We start from the raw sequence: 24,658 nt of genomic DNA, 5'->3' as shown, positions 1-24,658 counted from the left end.
AAAAATTGTAGCTCGATGAGTTATATTGTGCCAGTAACGAGACTGTTTCCGGAAGTCGATGTAATAGATGACAGTATTAATCACCCCGTAGCCACAAAACCATTCGCCGGTCCGTGGAAAGGGCCGTCTCAAAACCGCTGTTCTTCTTGAAATCAATAGAACAGTTCATTTATTAAGAAGCCGCATGAAACCATTCTTTGAATGATGTATGATGACAGTAATAATTAATTCATTCAAAACCATTGCCGAACCGAAAGGCTGTTCAAAACCGTTGTTTTCTTTTGAAGTCATCAGAAAATAGCTCATTTATTGGTTACTGGTCGAAAACACTTGAAACGATACAGACAGACCACCTCGTGAGCTCAAACATTATCGGTCCGTAGGTTGCTCGCCGTTTTTCTTGGAATTAATAGTGGTTTGTAGTCGCCAGGTTGTGCCGCAACGAAAGCCTTTGAAAATGATGATGACAGTGTCAATAAACATTTATCCGCAGGAAAAGGACCGTTCGAACGTTGTTTTTCTTGAGGTCAATAAAATTGTAGCTCAATTATTGGTTGTGTTGCACGGTCAATTTGAAATGATGCCAGATGATTGGCAATACCTCACCTCTGTTCAAAACCATTTAGCTGGTCCGAAGAGCTGTCGAAGTCCCGTCGCCTCCCCAGCAAATCATCGCGTCCGTCCCAACCCGATGTTAGAATATCCCGTATTCAAATATTTGTCGGTCCGAAAAAACTGCTGTTTTCAATATTAACAGAAAATCGTGTAGCTCATTTATTATGGGTTGCGTCGCACGATATCGGTTTCCGAAACGCCGACAGCGACAGTAGACCACCCTTCAACATTGCCGACCGTGGAAAGGGCCGTTCGAAATCGCTGCCTGGAAAATAATGCGGGAACAGTAGCTCATTTATTAGTATAACGAAATATTCGGAAACGATGTACAGATTTATCAGGCAACACCACCTCGGTATCAAACCATTTAAAGCCGGTCCGGAAAGGGTCAAGTCTCAAACCGTCGTTTTTCGAAAGGTCAACAGGCTCGTAGTCATTTCATTGGTGGTTAAAGGGTAACGAGTCCGCCTGGAAAAACGATGTACAGATGACAGCAGTACACCAATCTCATGCCCAAACATTGAAGTTTGTCCGTAATTGCCTCGAAACCGTTTTAGGTCAACAGTGGAACAGTTCATTTATTATAGTTGTGTCAACGAAATTGGCCTGGAAACGACGGCGATAATCACCGCAGCTCAAAATCATTTGCCGGTCCGTGGAAGTCGTTCGAAAACCGCCGCTTCGAAAATTATCAGAAAAAGAACAGTTCATTTATGCCAGCCAGAGGCCGCACGAGTCCGTTTGAAACGATACAGATTTATTGCACACTTCGCATTTCAAAATCATTTGTCGGTCCGTAGGCAATAAGCTCAAAAACCGCCGTTTTCTGAAAATTAACAGAAAATTGTAGCCTCATTATTATTGGTGCCGCGTCGAGATCAATTGAAACGATGTACAGATTTAATGGGCGGGCATGCCACACCGTAGCTCAAAACCATTTCTGCGCCAATCCGTAGGAAGAGTTAAAACCGTTGTTTTCTCTTGAAGTTAACAGAAAAAAATTGTAGCTCATTATTAAGAAAGAAAGCCGTCGAAATTGCCTGGTAAACGATGTACAGATGACAAGCGGGCGTCGCCACAGCCAAAACCATCATCCGCGGGAAAAGAGTCAGGTTAAACTGCCGTTCTTTCACTAACAGAAAATTGTAGCTCGCTTAGTTGAGGCCGCAGACTGCTTCCGGAAACGCAATAGGTTAATAAGGGTACACTCACCGTACTGTACCATTACGGTCCGTAGTTAAAACAAACCGTTGCTTTCTGAAAATAACAGTGGCCTTCGTATTTGTTAGCAGTTGAGCGCCGCAACGTCTGCTCTGAAACGACAGTACGACAAGGGTACATCACCCCGTATTCAAAATATTTCAGCGGTCCGGGAAGAAGCTGCTCAAAACCGCCAGTTTTTCTGAAACAGAAAAAATTGAAGAGAAAGTTGCCGCAACGAAATCAATTGGAATGATGCATGACGACAAGGGCAGGCCACACCGCATTCAAAACCATTTGCCATCCGTAGAAAAGAGCTGTTAAAAAACCGTTGTTTTTCCGAAATTAACAGAAAATAGTCATTTATTAGTAGTTGTAGCCGCACAGAATATACCTGGAACGATGTACAGATGACAAGGGTGGCCAATTTCAATTTTCCCCGCAAACCATTGCCGGTCCGTAGGAAATAGAATGAAAACCGCCGTTTTCTGGAAAATTAACAGAAATTGTGACCATTTATTGTTGTGCCGCACGAATTACCTGGAAATGATGTGATGACAGGGTAATACAGTCATCCGTAGGGTACAAAACCGCCGTTTTTCTGAGGGTCAATGGCAGTACTGTAGCTCGAGTTGTTATGTTGCGGTCGACACTTGAACGATGTACAGATGACAGGCACACCTCGTAAACATTTGCCGGTCCGTAGGCAGCCGTTCAAAATCGCTGTTTTTCTCTTGAATTATCGGTAATTGTAGCTCTTTCTATTGCAAAACGATGGTTACGACAGGTACACCTCACTTCATATGCTTCAGTTCATTTGTTGTCCGCAGGCGCCGAATCAAAATTTCAAGAGAAACAGCGGTTTTTGAACTTGGCCCCTTCCCTACGGACCGCAAATGATTTTGAAATTACGGGGTGGTGTACCCTTGTTATCTGTACATCGTTTCCAGATGGACCTGCTGCGGTACAACCCTTTAATAAATGAGCTGGGCAATTTTTTCTGTTAATTTTCAAGAAAAACAGCGGTTTTTGAACTTTGGCCCCTTCCTACGGACCGGCAAATGGTTTTGAATATGGGCAAAATCTGTCATCTGGTACATCGCCAACCTGTCCACCTGAATCCTTGGCCCCTTCCTACGGACCGGCAAATGGTTTGAATACGGGGTAGTGTACCCTTGTCATCTGTACATCGTTTCCAGATGGTCCCGTTGAGGCACAACTCTTAATAAATGAGCTACAATTTTTTTTCTGTTAATTTTCAAGAAAAACAGCGGTTTTTTGAACTTGGCCCTTTTCCTACGGACCGGCAAATGATTTTGAATAGGGGGTGGTGTACCCTTGTCATCTGTACATCGTTTCCAGATGGTCTCGTTGCGGCACAATCTTTAACAAATCGGCGGCGATTTTTTTTCTGTCTAATTTTAGGTAAAATTACAGTTTTTTGATTCTGGCCCTTTCCCTACGGACCGGCAAATGGTTTTGAATACGGGGTGGTGTACCCTTGTCATCTGTACATTGTTTCCAGGTGGTCTCGTTGCGGCACAACTCTTAATAAATGAGCTACAAATTTTTTTCTGTTAATTTTCAAGAGAAACAACGGTTTTTTGAACTTGGCCCTTTTTCTACGGACCGGCAAATGATTTTGAATACGGGGTGGTGTACCCTTGTCATCTGTACATCGTTTCCAGGTGGTCTCGTTGCGGCACAACCCTTAATAAATAAGCTACAAATTTTTTTCTGTTAATTTTCAAGAGAAACAGCGGTTTTTTGAACTTGGCCCTTTTCCTACGGACCGCCAAATGATTTTGAATAGGGGGTGGTGTACCCTTGTCATCTGTACATCGTTTCCAGATGGTCTCGTTGCGGCACAATCTTTAACAAATCGGCGGCGATTTTTTTTCTGTCAAATTTTAGGTAAAATTACAGTTTTTTGATTCTGGCCCTTTCCCTACGGACCGGCAAATGGTTTTGAATACGGGGTGGTGTACCCTTGTCATCTGTACATCGCGTTTCCAGGTGGCTCTGTTGTGGCACAACCTTAATAAAAACTACAATTTTTTTCTCTGTTAATTTTCAAGAGAAACAGCGGTTTGAACTTGGCCCCTTTCCCTACGGGACTGGCAATGATTTTGAATACGGGGTGGTGTACCCTGTTATCTGCGGGCCATCGTTTCCTTAGATGACCTGCTGTGGCACAACCCTTTACTAAAATGAGCTACAATTTTTCTGTTAATTTTCAAGGGAAATAAAGTGGTTTTTGAACTTGGCCCTTTTCCTACGGGGACCGGCAACGATTCTTTAGTCACGGGGTGGTATACCCCTTGTCATCCGTGTACATCGTTTCCAGGTGGTCCTGCTGGTGGCACAACCCTAATAAATGAGCTACCAATTTTTTCTGTTAATTTTCAAGAGAAACAGCGGTTTTGAACTTGGCCCCTTTCCTACGGACCGGTAAAATGATTTTGAATACGGGTGGTATACCCTTGTCATCTCGTACACTGCTTCCAGATGGTCTGCTGTGGCACAACCCCTCTTGGAATAAATGAGCTGGCAATTTTTTCTGTTAATTTTCAAGAAAAACAGCGGTTTTTGAACTGGCCCTTTCCCTACGGACCGGCAAATGATTTTGAATACGGGTGGTGTAACTTTGTTATCTGTACATCGTTTCCAGATGGACTCGTTGCGGTGCATAACCCTTAATAAATGACCTACAAGCAATTTTTTTTTCTTAATTTTCAAGAAAACAGTGGTTTTGAACTTCTGCTTAACCTTTCCTACGGACCGGCAAATGGTTTTGAATTACGGGGTGGTAAAATTGTCATCTGTACATCGTTTCCAGGTGGACTCGTTGCGGCACAACCCTAATAAATGAGCTACAATTTTTTCTTGTTAATTTTCAAGAAAAACAGCGGTTTTTTCTGAATCCTTGGTCCTTTTCCCACGGACCGGCAAATGGTTTTAATACGGGGTGATAAAAATTTCACATCCGGGTAGCCATCGTTTCCAGGTGGATCCTTCGTTGGTGGCACAACCCCTAATAAAAAGCTACAATTTTTTCTCTGCTAATTTTCAAGAGAAACAGCGGTTTTTGAACTTGGCCCTTTCCCTCTACGGACCGGCAAATAATTTTGAATAATGGGTGGTGTACCCTTGTTATCTGTACATCGCTCTAGATGGACTCGTTGCGGCACAACCCTTAATAAAATGAGCTACAATTTTTCTGTTAATTTTCAAGAAAAACAGCGGTTTTTTGAACTTTGGCCCTTTCCTACGGACCCCGGCAAATGATTTTGAATACGGGGTGGTGTACCTGTCATCTGTACATCAGTTTCCAGGGTGGTCTCGTTGCATAACCCCTTAATAAATGAGCTACAATTTTTTCTGTTAATTTTCAAGAAAAACAGCGGTTTTTGATTCTGGCCCTTCCCTACGGACCGGCAAATGGTTTTGAATATGGGGTGGTGTACCCTTGTCATCTGTACATCGTTTCCAGGTGGTCCTGTTGCGGCACAAATCCTTAATAAATGAGCTACAATTTTTTTTCTGTTAATTTTCAAGGGAAACATATGGTTTTTGAACTTGACCTTTCCACGGAACCGGCAAAATGATTTTGGAATACGGGGTGGTATACCCTTGTCATCTGGTACACACGTTTCCAGGGTGGTTCCGTTGCGGCACAACCCTTAATAAATGAGCTACAATTTTTTCTGTTAATTTTCATGAGAAACAGCGGGTTTTTGAACTCTGACCCTTTGTCACGGACCCGGTAAATGATTTTGAATACGGGTGAAGGCAATTTGTCATCTGTACACCGTTTCCAGATGGTCTCGTTGCGGCACAACCCTTAATAATAAATGAGCTACAATTTTTTCATATGGTGGGTTCATACAGCCAAATAAAATAAAATAAGAATAAAATAAAAATAAGAAATAAGGAATTTCCTTATGTAAGTAAGTTCACAAGAGTGAAATAAAATAAAATATTAAGAATATATATTTGCTCATGCGCAGTACGATGAGGCTGATAAAAGTTAACTTTACGATTGTTTATAGTAATTTTACTATTTATAGTATATTTATTTTATTCGTTGCCTACTATATTATAGATTTTACTTATGTGAAATTATAAAATAAAATTAAATCCAAACTGAAAATATTTGTAGGTTAGGAATTAAGCGTGCGCAGTTGTTACATAAAATAAAAACAAGAAGTTAAAAGATAAAGACTTCTTTATTTTATTTGTTATTTTATTTGGCTGTATGAACGTACGTACGGTAATCCCATATAACCAACTTTCTTATTTTATTTTTATTTTATTCTTATTTTTATTTTATTTGGCTGTATGAACCTACCCATTTTAATTCTCTTTTAGGAGAATCAGCGGTTTTTTGTACTTGGCCCTTTTCCTACGGACCGGCAATGATTTTGAATTACGTGGGTGGTGTGTAAATTCTTGTCATCTGTGTAATATCGTTTCCAGATGGCCATCCCTGTTGTGGCACAAACCCTTTAACAAACTGGTGGCGATTTTTTGAAGGTCTAATTCTTATGTAAAATATCGGTTTTTTGAATCTGGCCCTTTCCTAAAGACTGGCAAAATGGTTTTGAGTATAGGTAGTAAAAATTTGGGGTCACCTATATACATCTTTCCAAAGGGTCTCGCTGTGGCACAACCTTTAAATTAGTATCGAATTCTGCTAAGAACTAGATATAGAATTTAAATTTTGGTGAGGATTTTAAAGTTAAATCTATATCTCTCATAAATAATTGTTCATTTTATATAATATAAACTCGACCATTTCTATTAACTTATTATATAATTCTCCTCTTTCTAAATCTTTATTAATAAACAAATAGAAAAGTGTCGCTGTAGATATATTTTAAATGAGGCGTTTCGACACCGAAAACCGTGGATGTGGCTGAAATCGGACGAAAAGCGTCGTTGCCATATGTTTACTATGGTTGGGATTTTTCTGAAACCGTGGATGGAAAACCGTGGCTATCTTCACGCCGGTAGTTCTAAAAAGTTTTCTAAAGTATACAGGAAAATTTAAAAGAAAATGCTCGATTTTTAACATCTTTTTTGCAAAAAAAGCTCATAGACGTGTTCCTGGGGTCGAAATATACAACCACTGAAAATATTTGCACTTATTTAAGACTCACCCTTTATGATTTTACCCAATATTCTTTTATTAATAACTAATAAATATGACTGACTGGCAGCAAAAAAAAAGGATGAATAGCATTAGGTAAATTTAAATAGTCTCGATCTAAATGTATACTAAGAATACGATAGCGTAGATTGACAACTGGGGGCCTCGGGCCACGGTGCAATATTTATCGAGCTCCCCTTTGGACGAATTTGACGCGAACTCTGCGGTTGACGGAGAAAACATATATGTATATGCTTGGCTTGAATTGGGGACGGACTAAAGTCAAGTCTGAGAACTAAAAGCCAAGTCTAAATTGTTGTTTAAAATGTTGCTAAAATTAATTTGCTAAAAATTACTGAGACAGCAGAGAAGAGTTAAATAAGGTTTAAACTAGATCAGATAATAAAATATTAATATGTCTCGAAAATCCAAATATTCTTATTATGGACTGTAACATAACATTACATCAGAACACATTTATATCCACTGCCTAGGTATTGCCTAGGTTTTTTTCGTTTGCGCCATGGCATTATCATACAAGATGCCAAATGTACAAAACTATAGAGGAAAAGTTTCGTGATAAGAACTATACAGGTTGTTCCAGAAATAAGTGCAAGTATTTTAAGGAGTGGTAGATCTCGATAAAAGAAACATATTTTCTCTTTACCGTTTTTAAAATAAGTCCAAAATAACGGAGTTATTTTACTTTGAAAATTTCCAAAAAAATATTTTTTTGCTCAAATTTTGAGAACCACTGGATCTTTTCTGGATTTTCTTTCTTGTAAAACCTATGTTGCCATATTATCAAGAAATTCTGTTGTTTAACTAAAAACTAAAAAAATTTCCAAAACATTTTTCAAAAAATTCTTTTTTGCGAAAAAAAACCTCATAGGCGTGTTTCTGGGGGGTTGAACTATACTACCAGTTAAAATACTTGCACTTATTTCTGGGACACCTTGTATTAATAAATAAGATATGTTTCTTCATTATGATCATTTTGTTTTCGTGGATTTGGGCCGGTTGTCTGTTTTTCCCGGGCCGGTTTCCACTTCCCCATCCACCCCTGCCCCACCCGTATATAAATTGTAACCAAAATTATTTTGCAACTCCACCGATGACTGACTTTTTTTCCGTAAAATGGTCCTTCTAACTTATTTCAATTCAAAAATTATGGAGTTGTTTTATGTCCAAGGAGTATTGGAACTCACTGTATATTTTGAAGGTCTGCTTTGGAAAAGGAATTCTCATTTTTTTTCTCAAAAAAATATGCAATGTGGCGTTTTTCCACAAGAGCCAAAAAATGTAGCAAAGGCTAGAAGGACGATTATCTGAAAAAAAAATCCGTCATCGGTGGAGTTGGAAAATATTTCTACTAAAATTTGTGTAGGGGTGGGGATAGTTTTCAACCTTCCGGTAGTTTTTTTTTGTTTTTTGTGAAAGTCGAATGTTAAAGTGCTTAGCAAAACACAAGTACCCCAAATCTCATTCAAATCGGAATAACAATTCTTAAAATATCTTAAAAATCGTGTTTATTTTTTTAAAGCTTGATGTCCTCTAATGTTCAAATGAAGCCCTTTTGTATAGAGATAAATTGGGTCCAATGTACTTATGTTCATTCCGAAAATACTTGGTAGTTCTATGTCTACGGAATATTGAAACACCCTCTGTATATGTAAAAATTAGATTTTGATTAACTACATAATAAACATACTAATCCTGCAGCGGGATCCTGTACTATAAGAAATATATTATACTATATAATGGAGGACTTACCGAAGAGTCAGAAATATTTTCAGATTTAATTGTTGCAAGAGTCCTTATCTCGTAGAGGCTTTGGTCTCCAGCTGTTAACCTACCTCCAAAATTAATTGTTTCATCGTGCTGGTTAAATCCTGCCGCAATAATATTAAATTGAGCCATGATTTTAAAGTTTCAATTCCTATAAACACTGTAAGGTTTCCTTGATTTCTGGTAGAACTATAGAGAGTGATTTATCTAGTAACATGAAATCACAGAAAAGACTCAAATAACTGAATTATTTCTTTATATACCCTAGAATAGTGGAATAAAAAATTAAAAGAATAATTTAATTATAATTTGTAATAAATATAAATGTCGGTTTTTTTAAGGTTAAAAACGTATTTTGCTGTTTTGGATTCAAAATTCAAACAAGATGTATGTTTAGTTGCATATGGCGCAAAAATGACAAATGTATTTTTATGGGTATAGCCTGTTCCCTAAGATGGGTTTCTTAACTAAAATTCAGAAATAATGTAGAGTTGCTAAAACGGTTAAATTGTATTTTTTTATTAATTTAAACAAAGAAATATTGTACAAATGACAATACTAACTAACAAAAAACATAAAAAATTATAGACTAAAATAGAGTCGAACTATTAATATTACAAGGCACTATTAATATTACGGATTACGGCTGTGATTACGGCGTAGCATTTGTTCAATATTTTGATGTTTGTTTATTATTTATATCAAGCGATTAATAAGAAATCAATATTAAATAAATTTTATGGCTTTTAATAAATAAATTTTATAAAATGTTAATCACCTTGCATTTTTAATTAAAAAATGTAAGGAAATTTTTTTTTTACTTAAGTTGGTTTAGGTTGTATATACCTCGTATATACAATGATAGATGTATTTTAGGATACTTATATCCGATTCTTATATTTTTTCTTTGCTTGTGTTCATGCAAACATTTATTTTAACAATTTTAGTTTGGAAAATTATTCCTTGGTTGCTGTTTGAGGAATTATACCATTATTTAACAAAAATTAGCTAGTACCGAAAGTACCGAGAAACCCGGAAAGTCCCGGTTCTTTAGAGGTGTGGGACCAAAATTCCCGTTTTTTTGTCCTCGCTGACGACCCAGTTACGACCACGTAGTCGACTATGACAATCTGACAACTCTAATGTAAGTAGATGTCGGATAAAAACCGGTGCCGTAGTAGCTGTAGTCGGTAATCGGTGTTCATCTTGACACCAGTGTTGAGATAAATAACAGTGTCGAAACGATAAAACCGGGAAATACAGGTTCCTTAGAGACGTGTTACCGAAACTCCCAGTTTTTTGTCCTCGTTTAAGATCCCCGATTCAGCTATAACATTTTCAACAAGCCTAATGTAAGTATATGTCGGATAAAAACGGATGCCGTGATAAACACCGGTGTCGAGATGAACATCGGTGTCGAGATAAATACCGGTGTTGAGATGAACAGTGAGATTGAACACCGGTTGTCACAAAGATGGGTTATCATCATCACCTAAAACCGGTGTTCAAATCTCAACACCGAAGTCTTATCTCGTAGTCTTGCTTGGTAGCATCTTGGTAGGCTATTACCTGGCTAAGGATCGTGGTTCGGATTCCACATAAGAAGTAGACCACGTCCATATTAGCCCTAGCATCTAAAAGCAGACGTTTTGGCAAGGCTTTCTTGGGTCTTATAGTCCCAGAGATTATAGTCCTTACTAGGATCGGTTAAAACCATTAACCGAAGGAAAGAAGAAGACGTTAATTCAATTCTCCGGCCGGATAGCTCTAGCAGCTATGACCATTAAATCGATATACTAATGTTAAGAAGTGGGGTTAATTCCAGGTATTTATTTTTTTGCATTTGTGTGTATTTGTTAAAGCGGTTTGTAACAAATAACAATTTAATATATATTTTTTAATTAGAACGATAAAAGCAACCAAATTCCTTATTTTTCACAAAACAGAATGGTGTTTCATTTCCAAAGTACGGTTGTTTCTCCACCCGTATTACTTTTTATGGGCGCGGACAAATTTGAAAGTGAGTAAATATTGAATAAAAAAGACTAACCAAACTAATATTATTTATTAATTATTACAGATGAAGATTTAATTAAATGGGGTTGGCCTGAAGATGTGTGGTTTCATGTTGATGAATTATCGTCTGCCCATGTTTACTTGAGATTAGGACAGGTTAAGGTAATAACTAATTGAAATTAATTGTGTTTTAAAAATACTCAATTTTTAGGGGCAAACTATTGATGATATTCCATCTGCTGTACTTGAGGATGCAGCCCAGTTGGTAAAGGCCAACAGTATTACAGGAAATAAAATGAATGATATATCTATTGTCTACACAATGTGGTCTAATCTCAAAAAAACGCCAGGTATGGAGGTTGGTCAAGTTGGGTTTCATAAAGAAAGCGAAGTCAAAAAAATGAAAGTAGCCAAAAGGATAAATGAAATTGTCAATCGACTAAATAAAACCAAAAAGGAGGAACATCCTGGTAATTTTAAATAAAATATTAGGTGTAGTCCCATAAATAGTAATATTGTAGATTTTAGGGCTGAAAGAGAAAAAAGAGATAAGATAGAAAGAGAAGATAAAAAGAAACTATTAAAGGAACAAAAGAGAAAAGAAGAGGAGGAAGAAAAAAGGAGAAGAGAGGATGCAGAGCTGAGAAGCTATAACTCTCTTATGAGCAGTGAAAATATGAATAAATATGATGATGGAAATGATTCTGATGATTTCATGTAACTTCTGAGACCACTTTATAATAATGTACATAAGATATTTTGACTGTTCCATATAGCATTTATATTTACAATAAAAATGCCATGATTTTTTTAAAAACGTTTATTTAAAAAACTGGTAAAAATAAATAGTTTGGTATAATGAAATACTGGAATAGTAACTGTGGGGTATTTGTACTTAGTGCTTAATTTTATAACTTAGAGAGTGATGTTAACTGCTATTAAAGAATCGGTTATCCAACTTGGATAATCCTTTTTAGGGTATAAATCTTCCATAAATTTTTTGACAAATTCTTTAAATGTTCCATTAAGAATATTTTCACGTATTGTTTTCATTAACCTAACAATAATAAAAGGATTGGAACTCACAAAAATATGTCATAGGTACTTTAATTGCAGAACTGAAAAAAAATTGTGTATACTTACCTTAATTGGAATGCTAAATTGTGTTCAGTAAGTAAATGACATGCTACAGGTAGTTCAGTAACTATTCCATGCAAATAGGCTCTTGTATAGTTTTTACATGTGCTACATGTACAATCACTATCAATTGGATTAAAATCCAAAGCATACTGCTTCTTTCTTAAATTAATTTGGCCATTCATTAAAAGAGCACAACCAAATCTCTAAAATATTTAATTATTTTTTTATTAGTTATTTAAAATACTTAGCTCATTTAAATACATACTGCTGTTCTTGTTGGAAAAACACAATCAAACATGTCAACACCTAATGCTGAACATATAACTAAATCTACAGCAAAACCTACACCCATTAGATAAACTGGTTTATTCTTGGGTAATAAATCTGTACATAAATTGACTATTTTCCAAAAGTCATCTTTACTTTCTCCTCCACTAAAATGAAAATATTTATTGTATTTTATTACTATTATATCAGGTTACACTTTGCGGATGGTCGTTATCGATGATAGCTTTTTACCTCAGTCCTCCTATAGCAAAACCATTTACATCCCTTTTTATATGTTCACTAGCACTAATTCTTCTTAAATCTTCGAATAATGTACCCTGTACTATTGGAAATATACTTTGGATATCTGGATTCTGGTGTGCCTGAAGACATCTATCTAACCACCTTGTTGTTCTATGAACAGATTCTTCTATTCGAGCCTTATCTGGAACTGTAGTGCTTACTACATCATCTAACTGCATAATTATATCAGCCCCAATTGCATTTTGTATCTCGATGGAATGTTCAGGGGTTAACATAACTTCATTTTTATGTTCATTTAACGATTGAAACTTAACACCTTCCTCTGTTATTTCTGCTAATTTTAAAAGAGAAACCATTTGAAAACCACCTGAATCTGTCAATAGATTTCCATCCCAATTCATAAATTTATGCAGACCGCCAGCTTTTTTTAAAACCTTGGGCCCCTGAAAAAATATGTTTTTTTTATTTATTTGCTCAAAAAATTATATTTCCTTCTCTTACTGGTCTCGTACCAAGATGGTAAGTATTGGCTAACATTATTTGCAAATTCATCGCTTTCAATTGCTCTGGTAACATCCCCTTTAATGTTCCCTACAAACAAATACTAATATGACTTTTTAACTATGTTGAATGAATGATGTGAAATCTTACTTGAGTCCCAACTGGCATAAATACAGGGGTATCAACGGGACCATGAGGTAAAGTCATTCTTCCTACTCTGGCCTTTGATGTTTCACATTTTCCAATTATTTCAAAGATTAAGGGTGATTTAATGTTATTCATTCTGATTTAATTAGATAGAGAGTAATATTTATTTTTTAAACCCTGTTATTAATATACTTTCCTCCACTTTCAGTTTAAACACTGGAATAAATGTTTAAATGTTATTTTGTCCAAATTTTCTCAAAAATCAACATTACAATTTTAGAATTTTGTGGTTAATACATCAATAACTTCTTTCTTCTTTCCAAAATTTGGTGGAGGTTCATCATCAAGAAGGTCGGCCTTGTGGTCGAAATGATTGCGCCGCATTCTAGTAGACGCAAGGTCGACGGTTCGATTCCGGCCTCGGACATGGGTGTTAAATGTGTGTGTGAGTCTGTATTTGTCCAATTTTAAACGCTAATTAAATAATAAGAAATAAGCTGGCTGAATGTCGTAATAGACAAGTGGCCAAAAATAGGAAAAAAAAAATCATCAAGAAACGTGAATTCGCAGCAACCTTGAGTAGTACTAGGGCTGGGCGGCCCAAGTGGGCGGCCAAGGGCTGGGCAACGTCAGAGATATGGAAGTGGGAGAATGAGCTTCGACGAGTGCGCATCCAAATTTTTGTCGACGGCAAGATGGCAGACATCTTCCAGGTCTCGCTGTCACTTCCCCTCTTTAATTGACATCTGTTTGTTTTGTTTTTTTTTCGTTTGTGTTGTTATCTAGTTAAAATTTATTATTATCTCAATTATTCTAAACACTAATTCAAAAGGCTTGTTGTATATTGTCATAGTCATTCTAAGAAAGCTAATACGCCGAGAAAAATGATTAGTTTTCATGTGTAAGTTTATACAACATAATCGTGTTTACAGATGATCCAAAACTGTTTATTTTTAGTTTTCCTAAAGGCGATTTGTAAAAATCGTGATTGTAATTGGGATGTCAAAAATAAGTGTATGATGTGGCCATTTAAAGAGGATGTTTTTATTACGTGTGGAGGAAGAAGATACTTGGAATCAATGTTCGTGCTTCTGTAAAACAGTGCACTCTTATAGTGTCCATGAAAGCACAAGTTCAAGTGTACCAGAAATATGTCAAATAAGATTGGTCCTTACTTGACAAGAAGATTATTTGGAGGAAAAGAAATCATAAGATAGGGTATTTTAATCGAACAGCGAAAATTTAACATTTTTATTGTAAAGTTTGTTGTAGGTAGTTGTAGTTTTGTGCTAAATATTTCTAACATTAGCAGCAACAGTGTTCAGAGTCAAGAGGAGGAGAATTCAGTTAATTAGATTTATGCATAGTTACAGGTATGAAGGCTTTTTCAAACATAGTATCGAGTTCTATAGTCAACATTTTTAGTATTCCTACAACTGTAAAAACAAGGAACATTGGACTGAAAAAATGGCAAGATTTATATAGGAAGAAAGGGTATTATGCCAATAAGAAAATTAAATCTGTGGGCAGAAGTTTCTTATTTAAAAACTGTTATGGGGCATATATTAATTTGTATCAGTGCCACAAATCACTGAGAAAAATCATATAATATTCATAATTGTTAACGAGATGATATTTAAAAAGTGTTAAAAATGAGACTATTAGTCATGAAGCTTACAATGTTACTTTGTTTCAATATTACACTTTTATTCTTGTAAAATCTATGATGAAGTTCAAAAGCATTTTGCAATGGCCTTAAATTGTGAGCCAGGATTTATAGCAAAGGTATTTGATGCAATGAAACTTAATCAGTACCTTCCAGTATGTATTTTAGTAAGGGGATTGTCAATCCCATGTTTTTAAATAGATAAAATGCAGGCCAAAGTTGACAATATTACAGTTGAGAAGAAACTATTTTATCTTAAAAAATTTTCTTAAAATTCTGAGATCATATAATCTAATTTTCTTAATAATAAATTAGGTATATGTATGTTGTACATGCAGAATTTTGTTATGGACAAATAAGGATCGGCTTCTTTTGTGCAAAAAATAAATGATTTTTTCTAGTATTAAGACAAACCATAATGTGTTTTACAAACTTACCGGTAACAGGTTTTTTTTATAATATAATATTTAGGAATAATTTGTGTTGTTTATCAGTATATTAATGACTTGAATTTTGACAAATTGAATTTGTATCAAAATAATTTTACGAAATATAAAATTGATGTTCTATTACAAGATTGAGTTTTTATTGTCGACAAAAACCAGGAGATAAATACTAATAATAATACCCTTAATAAAATCAATGATGTTTATGTATTATGAAAATATTTGTTAGAGGACATGTTATGTAACAGTTTTTGTAACACAATTTGAAGGGACGAATAAAAAAAATAAAACAAAAACATATTTTTTCTAGGTTTATATTAAAAATACAAGGTAGGTAATCATCAAAAATAATTATGAACCAAATGTTTTTTATGAATATACAACTTGAACAAAAAGTTGTTTAGAACAATTTTTACCAAATTTGCAAAAATTTTAAATTGAAACGCGTAATTCAGTACAAGTAAACATGAAATATTGTAAATACTTATTTAATATCATTTCGAGTGTTTAACGACGAAAAGGTCATCTATCCGTAGCGTCTTTTGTCAGAATATTCGTATATTTAGTGTATTATATACCAATATTGTACGCAGTTTTGAAACTGATAATTAAATAAATCATATTAATGTTAACTAACCATAATAAATGATAGAATTTCACTAAATTTAAATTGCCCCCCGTATGGTTGAAAACAGCAAATTGATATTTGATTACTTATAGATTACCACCTATATACAAAATGACACGAAGACCTGGAACAGTGCCTTCTATTAAAAGATCAGCCAACGGGCGGACTTTTGTTTACTTCATCAGCTGTACATACTTAGATATTGGGTTAGATTCCGTTTCATATTTTGTTGGTTGATTTTTGGTTTTAACTCTTTGATTTTTGGTATTATTTATTATTGTAGTGCAAAAAACTAATTATTTTGGTGTTGAAGTGACATAAACTACTACCAGATATATGGTCACTCTCGGTTTCGCATAAAAAAATAGAAATTTTAAAAATTACACGTTGTGCAAGTGATTTAACCTAAAAGTGCCCATACATTTTTTACTTATCGTGATTTTTGTGTGTGTTTTTTAAGACTCTAACAATTCATCAATAAAGCTTAAGTGGAGTGTGTTATTGGTGCTATGCCTCATCTTTGTTGTGTTCCTGGTGGAAAGGATAGTTACTAAGGATAGTTATTATACTAGGCAGCCTAAAGTGTCCGGAAGAGCAAGAAAAGTGGGTACGAGTTATAAATCAAGAGAATTTTATTGAAAATATCTTTAATAAATTTAAAAATAATATTCTCCCATGATGGTATTAATGAAACTGGACAATTATGTTTATTTTATTCATATTGTGGAATCTCCACTCCAAGTGTTGCTGGTTCAGCTTCGATAGATTCAAAACACGTAAGTAGGTATTATGAACTAGGGAAAAATAAAGAATATGTGTATTAGAGATCATGAAAAAGATTATTATTTTGAGTTCAAATTTTAAAAAGATTTTTGTAAAGACAAGACTGATACAGTTTAAAAGAAGAATGTGTTTTTGTTTGATAATATATAATGTATGTTAAGCATAACATATATTTGTTCAGTAATTTTTAATGAATAGTATTGATTATTTATAATACCAAATTAATATCAAATATTTAAGTGATGGCTGAATACAATATGAATAAAATAACAATAAAATTGGTATATTTGCATAATACAAAATTAAGTTTTAAGAATAAAGGTATTACTAAAAATACTAAGAAATTCATATTTCTTTGTTTTAATTGGTCTAATGTTATTTACATTTTACGTAAGAATTATACCGTATCATCGAAAAAATCGGCGTCTAGTTGGCTTGAAATGAACATCGATGACATTCCCTAAATAACTGTACACATAAAATAATTAACTAGAATTTTACAATCTTGGAAAATTTGATATTCTTGAACCTTGATTCTAAATATTCTAAATTTTTGATTTTCTTGGAATTTAGGTTCAGGGAAAACGCTGATTGATTTTTCATTTGGTTTTCATTATTTTTATTTGGTTTAAAAAAAAACGGTTCGGCTAACATTATAGCCTCCATCAGTGTTGTGTCATATGAAAAAAATAGTGTCGAATATAATCCAAAATTGCATATAAAATATTCACACCACGCACATAATGTTTACTGCGTACTCCATAGTCAATGTAGATAATTTTAGTGTTAAGAATAATAATTTTAAAAAAATATGTGGTCATCTTTTGATAAGTTTATATTAGTTTATTAATTGCAGTAAACATTATGAGGTGTGAATTATATTGTATATGTAATTTTTTGGATTATATTCGACACTATTTTTCTCATATGACACAACACTGTGAAGGCTATAGTTAGCCGAAACGTTTTTTTTTAAACCAAATAAAAATAATGAAAACCCAAATGAAAACTTAATCAGCGTTTTTCCCGAACCTAAAATCCCAAGAAAATCAAAAATTTTAGAATAATTTAACATATAAAATGCCAGCGATCTTCATTTCATAGCCATCGCTGACGCCTTTTTTTAGATAATATTGTATTATTTGTAAATATAATTTTTCGAACATTGATACTTGCAAAATATACATATAAATTTTGTGAATGCAAATAATAATACATCACTATTAGTAGATATTAAATGTTTTTTGTTAAATTAGATCGATTTTCAAACCCCAAAATTTAAAATATATTTACATTTTACCCATTATCTTATGTACCTATACATTATTTGTACATTGTAAAACATTTGCTGCATTTGTATGGTTCATAGTTTATTTGCCAAAGTATTTATTACTATAAATAGGTATATATGTTGTAGTTATTAACTGTATATTATGTATATTTCATTTAAACTATATCATTTTTAAAATACAAACCAAAAATCTGAGGAATAATTATGTTTTCCATGTATTCTACAACATATTTATTAATCCGTTATATCTAACTAGCGTGACGTCATAAATCTCGCCCGTAGGCTGATCTTTTAATAGAAGGCACTGCCTGGAATATGGCGCCCCACTTGATTAGACCTTCTGCGCATGTTGACGCTCATTCTCTATCCCTTCTATTTCTATGGGCAACGTTCAAGTCGAAACACCTTTTCCCGATAGGTCATTAAAGCAATGCCAAAGGCAATGCCGTCTATTGAAGTTGTCACATATTTTGACTTCAACCGAGAGCTTCTACCGCTGGCTACAATTTGGCTACAATATAAAATTTCACAGAGCTCTTAAGCCAGAAAAGAAGAATGTAAATTTTATTTATTCTGTATGTGTTTCCGAATAGCCCTGGCAGCTCAGGCCGTTAAACTAAAATACTACTAATTTATTCTGTGGTTACTATGGTTTTTATTTTATGACTTTTGGCCAAGGTTGATATACTTTTGGCGTCGTTTTTTGATTGAATATTAATAACACATTGAATATGAATTTACCATTATAAACAACAGAAAATAACTATTTTTCTTAATTCTAATAATGAAAATGAAGCTTGTAGATCAAGTAGTACGTAGTTTTCGAGTCGCCAAAGTATTTCGAGAGAACACTGATAAGATTAACAGCATTGATTTTTCTCCTAACGGCGAAACGTTAATTTCTTGTAGTGAAGATGATCAGATTGTTATTTACGACTGCGAAAAAGGAACTCAAGTTAGGACAGTCAATAGCAAGAAGTATGGAGTTGATTTAATACACTTTACACATGCTAAAAATACAGCTATTCATAGTTCAACCAAAGTTGACGATACAATAAGATACTTGTCTCTCCATGATAACAAATACATTAGGTAAAATTTTGATATACTAAGGTTTTATTTAAATTCGGTATTAATTTTTTTTACTTTTTTTAATAGGTATTTTCCAGGGCATACGAAAAAGGTTGTTTCTCTCTGTCTTTCACCAGTTGAAGATACATTTCTATCTGGATCACTTGATAAAACTCTTCGATTATGGGACTTAAGATCACCAAATTGTCAGGGTTTAATGCATTTATCAGGTCGCCCAGTGGCTGCTTATGATCCAGAAGGTTTGATTTTTGCTGCCGGTGTTAATTCAGAATTGATTAAACTGTACGATCTACGATCGTTTGACAAAGGCCCATTTATCAATTTCAAACTAACACAAGAGAAAGAATGTGACTGGACGGGTTTGAAATTTTCCCGAGATGGAAAAACAATTTTGATTAGTACTAATGGTTCAATTATACGATTGGTGGATGCTTTCCATGGGACGCCTTTACAGACATTTACAGGGCATTTGAATAATAAAGGTAACATTTAATGTTTACTTATTTATTATGTAGGACATTTTAGTTAAAAAAATACTATACACATTTTATATTTTTCAAGTTACTGAATAGACAGTAACGTGAAGATATTTATTTGTGAATTTGTGAAATATAGATAGCATCATATGATCAAAAGAAAAAACGGCGACCAGTTGGCTTGGAAATGACTATTGATGACATTCCCCATATAATTTTACATATAAAATGACAGCAATCTTCATTTCATAGCCATCGCTGAGACCCTTTTTTTCGATCTGAATAGTAATTTGAAGGTAGATTTTTGCAAATAACTTTTAGATGCTTATTCCAAATAAAACAAAATTCTAGATGACAGTACAACTTTAACACCTCTTCAAAAGTCTAATACAATTTTTGCATAAAATCATCTGGGGAGATAATATTGAACCTTTTCAAAATTTACATGGTATTTCCTATGGGAGAAAGCCCCTACCTCAAGGCCAAGTCCGAAGGCTGGGCTTTTCCGTGTATGGACAGCTATTAATTTGTTAACCTCAGTGCCTTTCGATGGAGTTGAGGTTTCAACAATTACAGCACCATCCTTACTTCCACTAGCCCTAAAGCTCACAGTACTTGCAAAACCCAATTCTTCTTTTGAATGCTCTTCAATTAACCCTATAACTAGTCTTTGTTTCGTTTTTATACTATCCGATTGAAATTAAACTTTTGGGCATTCACCTTAAACTTGAACTCCCTGTGACTGTGACTACCTGTGTTGGTAACTATTGGTAATTCAAAAGATCTATTTCAAGAAAATATTTTAGCTTCTACAGGGTGGCTCAAATTGATCCTTCATCCTAAGATATTATTTTTTTTTAATAATTTTAGAGATATATATAAATAAATAAATATTTGAAACAATATTCAGCCTTTACTAAGAAAAAAAAACAATAAAACTATAAGATGTGCTGTGAAAACAAAACTATGCGAGGTACTTACTATAGTTGGTCTGTACTTATTATATTATAAATATTGTAATCTTAAATAACGCAGGGTGTTCAAAATTTTATGCTAAACTTGGTGAGGGTTGGGTATACAGGGGATTTTTTGTTTGGTTTGGTTAATATTATACAGGGTATTCTACTTAAAAAAAATACTCTAAATCCACTCACACTTTTTTGTACCATCATGTAGAAGTTAAAATATTTTCCTGAAATGCACTTGAACAAAATTTTTAAGTTTTTCCATGCCAATAAAGCTACACATGCCCAATGTACTGTTGCAAAACCGTGTACATATATTTAAATAATTATTATGAAGAAAAAAAAATGAAAAAAGATCTAACAATCATATTTTTTTCCTAGGTATTCCTATAGAAGCATCTTTCAGTCCAGATTCTCAGTTTATATTTAGTGGCTCAACCGATGGAAGAGTGCATGTCTGGAATGCCGATACAGGGTATAAGGTGTGTGTACTGAATGCTGACCACCCAGGGCCTGTGCAATGTGTTCAGTTTAACCCAAAATTCATGATGTTAGCGTCAGCATGTACAAACATGGCTTTTTGGCTGCCCTCCATTGAAGACACTTAAGAGAAAAAGGATTAAGTTTTCTTTTAATAAATATTTTTTATAATAAAAACTATATGCAGTTTGAATGATAAATTAATATTTACACTAAATATGAACTTGATTATCTGGTTATAATTTTTTTAGTATCTATATTAATTTTTGTAACTATTACTTGCTTTGTTTCTGTCAAAATATTATCTGGGTATTACAAGACAAGCTTGGAAATAATATGGTTATTGTTCAGTTAATTGACAATTTTGAATCATTATTGTAGTAAAAATTACATTATTTTACTATATACGGGGTGCGCTTCAAAAGTGACTCACCCCTATACTTTTTTTTATTTTTTCAGATAAAAAAAAGATTTGGTATGTTAGTATATGACATAAACTAGGATTGTTTGAGGCATTCAATTGTTTTGGGTCACTTCCTGTTTCACCGGAAATGACTACCTCTTTTGATTTTTAAATGGCATTCTCGGTATTTTTTTACTTAATTCGATACAAAATGACACTCTGAATAGAATGACATATGAAACATATATGTCAACTTTTGATATTTTCGCATGAAAAAAAAATTATAGTTCAATTTAGAGTGCCATGGCTGTGTTAAAAATACTAATTTTTAATCAAGGAGCCTTGAAAAAAAAGATTTGATTGTCTAATGTTTTAGTGTCTTGCCCTAGACAGTTAAACGATGCCCAAAACGTATTTTTAATTGTATCTCAATTATTTCAAATGGAACGAGGGTGGCTCATTAGGATATTTGGAAAAAGCATTTTTTTATAATAATTTGGAACCACTCACTTGGTATTTCGAGTCAAATTGTCGTTATGAACTGCATGTTACAATTTCAAATTATCCGTATCCGGAAAATTTCAAAATTGACATATTATATGTCATTCTATTCAGAGTGTCAGTTTCTATTGAATAGTAAAAAAAAATCTGACGGTGCCATTTGAAAATCAAAAGTTGTAGTCATTTTCTGTGTAACAGGAAGTGACCGAAAACAATTGAATACGCCAATCGATCCCAATTTATGTCATATACTAACATACCAAATTTCGTGTTTTTATCTGAAAAAATAATGTGTATCGGTGTATAGGTTTTGCTAGAGTTGATCATATTTTTGTTTTGTTTTTTACATATTTAATGATTTAACAATTCAAAAGTAGGCAACAATACCCATTAAATTCGTAAAGTAAGTCATATTTTACGAACTCGTATATATAAGTAAATCATATTTTTAATTTTTACTGATAATATTCTTTACACCATAAATTTTATCACATTTATAACTTCCTGTGTATTTTATTCTCATTTAAGTGATAATCTTCCAGAGATAACAGCATATTTCCTGTAGGGATATAGATTTAAATTTGGAAACATTTTCATTAAAATGAGTACAAAACTATATTTGCATAAAAATATAGAGGGTTTGAGAATAAAGAGCTATTAACTTTTTTACAAAATTATGTAAATATTTTTTATCCCAATGGAACTATTTTTTATGAAATTATTGTACCAACAGAAACAATTATTTTATAAATAAAATCTTGTTTTTTATTTCAGGAGTTTACTTTTTAATCTTTTTAATTATTAATAGCAGAAATAGAATTTTTTTGTGTCATTAGAATTTTCATAAAACATACACCGCGTTGGCAAGCCTCGTTCTTGTGTCGGTGTATGGAAGAATCGCTATGGGATCTTATATTAAGCCGGAGAGGGAAAAATTCAGAGAGAAACAGTGTTTGTACGCTTGGTGTACAACTGCGTACTTTGTGTACAGGTGCATATAATAAAATATTTAATTTATTTAAGTCTATATGTAAAACATTCCCAAACCACACACAAAAACATTTATGTTTAGAAAATATCATTTGATTTGGATATTAATACGGCTAAAAATAGATGTTTTTGGAATATTTAATTGTTACAGGGCTACCATAAAGGCTTTTGAAAATACCGGACAAGTGAAACTCTGAAATCCAAACAAAATCTGTCGTTAAAAAGAAACTATAAAATTATTTATGAACATTTAAAGGTGAAATTAAAGAAGAGAATGGTCCAAGCATTTCTTTCGTAATCGTACACTTACGTTTCGGCATTATTAAATAAATACATTTTTATATTTTAATAATTTTAATATTATTCGTAAAATTGAATATTACACCATATATTGCGGGGATATTTTTAAGCTGTTGGGAGCATCTAGAACTAGTCTAGCTTCGTGTAGACGTCGTACCCACCCCGAGACTTTTTTCTCGAGTATGTGTCGAAGTGATTCAACGTCTGTCAAAGTGTGCATGTACAGGGTGGTCGGAATTGGTCTGTTTTAACAGAGAAAACCTATTTCCTGACTAGATAGAGCAAAACCGACATAGATGTCATGGACTCGATTTCTGAGGCACGTTTAATAGCATAAACCGCCTGTTGACATTTTCACTGCCAACTGAGATACGGGGTCTTTTTGATTTTTTTATCATTTTGAAAATTGCCCATAACTTTATTAATTCGCGGAATAATAAAATTCTGTAAAGACGTTCTTAAGACACATTTGGAAGCACAATCCAGTGGCGTAGTGAGTTTTTTCTATGCTTGCTCTTTTTGTCAGAAATAATAAAAAATATAATTTTTTAAATGGAAATCATAGTTGGCTATAAACTTAAAAAAATGCTGACGTTTAACCATTTCGAACGACATAAAGTTATGGGTACCTATTTCTAAGAATGAGAGAAATATTAGGATTTCTCATATTTGTATCGAAGTGTGCCTTGATTTTGTGTTGACCTAGTTGTCTAATTATTTTTTATCGCAATTTAATATTCTATATTATTATTTATCTGCATAATTAGAGACTTTTGAAAAGGTAAATTAACATTTTATATTAGTTTTAGTAATTACAATTGAAATCGATACAATAAACAAACATATTTTTTGATTGATCAATATAGTTTTCTAAAAAAAATCATCTAAGATGTTCAAACTGGGCACCTCCTTGTTGAATACATAATAAACACCTTTTGCGCACAGAGTTACAGTGATTTATTAGGCAAACTGGTGTAATAAGTCCAAAAGCTTGCTTAGTAGCCTTCTGCAATTCTTCTCTCGTCCCAATGGTTCTTCCCTTATATAAGGTCTTTTAATTTTCCCCATAAAAAATTCGAAAGAAGTTAAATCACATGGCCTAGCAGGCCAAGATGTGGGGTCCCTTGTTCCAATCCGATTCTCTCTAAATTCTCCATTTAATGGCGTTTTAATTGTAATTGGTAAAACTAATATAGAATGTTGATTATCTTTTCAAAACTCTTTAATTTTGCAGAAAAATAATAATATAGAATATTAAATTGCGATAAAAAATATTTAGGCAACTAGGTCAACACAAAATCAAGGCCCGCTTCGATACAAAGATAAAAAAACCCTAATATTTTTGTCATTCTTAGAAATAGGCACCCATAACTTTATGTCGTTCGAAATGGTTAAACGTCAGCATTTTTTTAAGTTCATAGCGAACTATGATTCCCATTTAAATAATTATATTTTTTATTTATTTCTGACAAAAAGAGCAAGTATAGAAAAAACTGACTACGCCACTGGATTGTGTTTAAAAAAGCGCCTTAGGAACGTCTTTACAG

General features: G+C 33.6%; 4 protein-coding genes and 1 long non-coding RNA gene across 6 annotated transcripts in view; 3 read left to right on the top strand and 2 right to left on the bottom strand.

The window, feature by feature from the left end:
* Positions 1 to 9,092, bottom strand: part of LOC115886295 — a 68,272-nt gene extending 59,180 nt beyond the window's left edge. The window contains exon 1 of the mRNA XM_030905387.1: positions 8,741 to 9,092. Coding sequence (XP_030761247.1) covers positions 8,741 to 8,887 — 147 coding nt within the window. The 5' untranslated portion in view covers positions 8,888 to 9,092. The remainder of the gene's footprint in view (positions 1 to 8,740) is intronic.
* Positions 9,093 to 9,915: 823 nt separating this feature from the next.
* LOC115886311 (coiled-coil domain-containing protein 25) lies at positions 9,916 to 11,588 on the top strand. The gene is made up of 5 exons (XM_030905406.1): positions 9,916 to 10,107; positions 10,293 to 10,775; positions 10,836 to 10,927; positions 10,983 to 11,241; positions 11,293 to 11,588. The coding sequence occupies exons 2-5, from the start codon at positions 10,703 to 10,705 to the stop codon at positions 11,490 to 11,492; spliced, it is 624 nt and encodes a 207-aa protein (XP_030761266.1). The 5' UTR covers positions 9,916 to 10,107; positions 10,293 to 10,702; the 3' UTR covers positions 11,493 to 11,588.
* On the bottom strand, positions 11,563 to 13,428 carry LOC115886310 (queuine tRNA-ribosyltransferase catalytic subunit). Of its 2 annotated transcripts, XM_030905404.1 has the most exons (7): positions 13,363 to 13,428; positions 13,094 to 13,306; positions 12,944 to 13,033; positions 12,431 to 12,885; positions 12,177 to 12,345; positions 11,915 to 12,114; positions 11,563 to 11,828 (listed from the first exon to the last, which is right to left on the bottom strand). In XM_030905404.1, the coding sequence occupies exons 2-7, from the start codon at positions 13,223 to 13,225 to the stop codon at positions 11,687 to 11,689; spliced, it is 1,188 nt and encodes a 395-aa protein (XP_030761264.1). In that variant the 5' UTR covers positions 13,226 to 13,306; positions 13,363 to 13,428; the 3' UTR covers positions 11,563 to 11,686. The 2 variants fall into 2 exon arrangements, with proteins under 2 accessions (XP_030761264.1, XP_030761265.1); XM_030905405.1 differs by lacking the exon at positions 13,363 to 13,428 and having other exon boundaries at positions 12,944 to 13,046; positions 13,094 to 13,179.
* An 820-nt stretch (positions 13,429 to 14,248) lies between these two features.
* On the top strand, positions 14,249 to 14,552 carry LOC115886293. Its single transcript, XR_004050870.1, has 3 exons — positions 14,249 to 14,308; positions 14,363 to 14,463; positions 14,516 to 14,552. It is a non-coding gene; the product is annotated as an uncharacterized LOC115886293 (long non-coding RNA).
* A 4,008-nt stretch (positions 14,553 to 18,560) lies between these two features.
* Positions 18,561 to 21,387, top strand: LOC115886314 (WD repeat-containing protein 82). Its single transcript, XM_030905409.1, has 3 exons — positions 18,561 to 18,996; positions 19,063 to 19,478; positions 20,819 to 21,387. Exons 1-3 carry the CDS (start codon positions 18,689 to 18,691, stop codon positions 21,043 to 21,045), a joined length of 951 nt encoding a protein of 316 aa, XP_030761269.1. The 5' UTR covers positions 18,561 to 18,688; the 3' UTR covers positions 21,046 to 21,387.
* Positions 21,388 to 24,658: the final 3,271 nt, after the last annotated feature.

The sequence above is a fragment of the Sitophilus oryzae genome, unplaced genomic scaffold (assembly GCF_002938485.1).
Source record: "Sitophilus oryzae breed Bouriz unplaced genomic scaffold, Soryzae_2.0 scaffold_482_pilon_pilon, whole genome shotgun sequence".
Lineage (NCBI taxonomy): Eukaryota > Metazoa > Arthropoda > Insecta > Coleoptera > Curculionidae > Sitophilus > Sitophilus oryzae.
This window is presented reverse-complemented; position numbering and strand designations above follow the sequence as displayed.

What these genes read in the sequence shown, in the direction of transcription:
- LOC115886311 (XM_030905406.1), top strand. Translation starts at nt 10,703, where the DNA reads ATGGTGTTTCATTTCCAAAGTACGGTTGTTTCTCCACCCGTATTACTT. An exon ending in GGGCGCGGACAAATTTGAAA is followed by an intron (nt 10,776 to 10,835) that starts GTGAGTAAATAT and finishes TAATTATTACAG; the next exon opens with ATGAAGATTTAATTAAATGG. An exon ending in TTTACTTGAGATTAGGACAG is followed by an intron (nt 10,928 to 10,982) that starts GTTAAGGTAATA and finishes CTCAATTTTTAG; the next exon opens with GGGCAAACTATTGATGATAT.
- LOC115886310 (XM_030905404.1), bottom strand. Translation starts at nt 13,225, where the DNA reads ATGAATAACATTAAATCACCCTTAATCTTTGAAATAATTGGAAAATGT. An exon ending in TTTTTCCAACAAGAACAGCA is followed by an intron (nt 12,115 to 12,176) that starts GTATGTATTTAA and finishes TAAATATTTTAG; the next exon opens with AGATTTGGTTGTGCTCTTTT. An exon ending in AATTTAGCATTCCAATTAAG is followed by an intron (nt 11,829 to 11,914) that starts GTAAGTATACAC and finishes TATTATTGTTAG; the next exon opens with GTTAATGAAAACAATACGTG.
- LOC115886314 (XM_030905409.1), top strand. Translation starts at nt 18,689, where the DNA reads ATGAAAATGAAGCTTGTAGATCAAGTAGTACGTAGTTTTCGAGTCGCC. An exon ending in CATGATAACAAATACATTAG is followed by an intron (nt 18,997 to 19,062) that starts GTAAAATTTTGA and finishes TTTTTTTAATAG; the next exon opens with GTATTTTCCAGGGCATACGA. An exon ending in AGGGCATTTGAATAATAAAG is followed by an intron (nt 19,479 to 20,818) that starts GTAACATTTAAT and finishes TTTTTTTCCTAG; the next exon opens with GTATTCCTATAGAAGCATCT.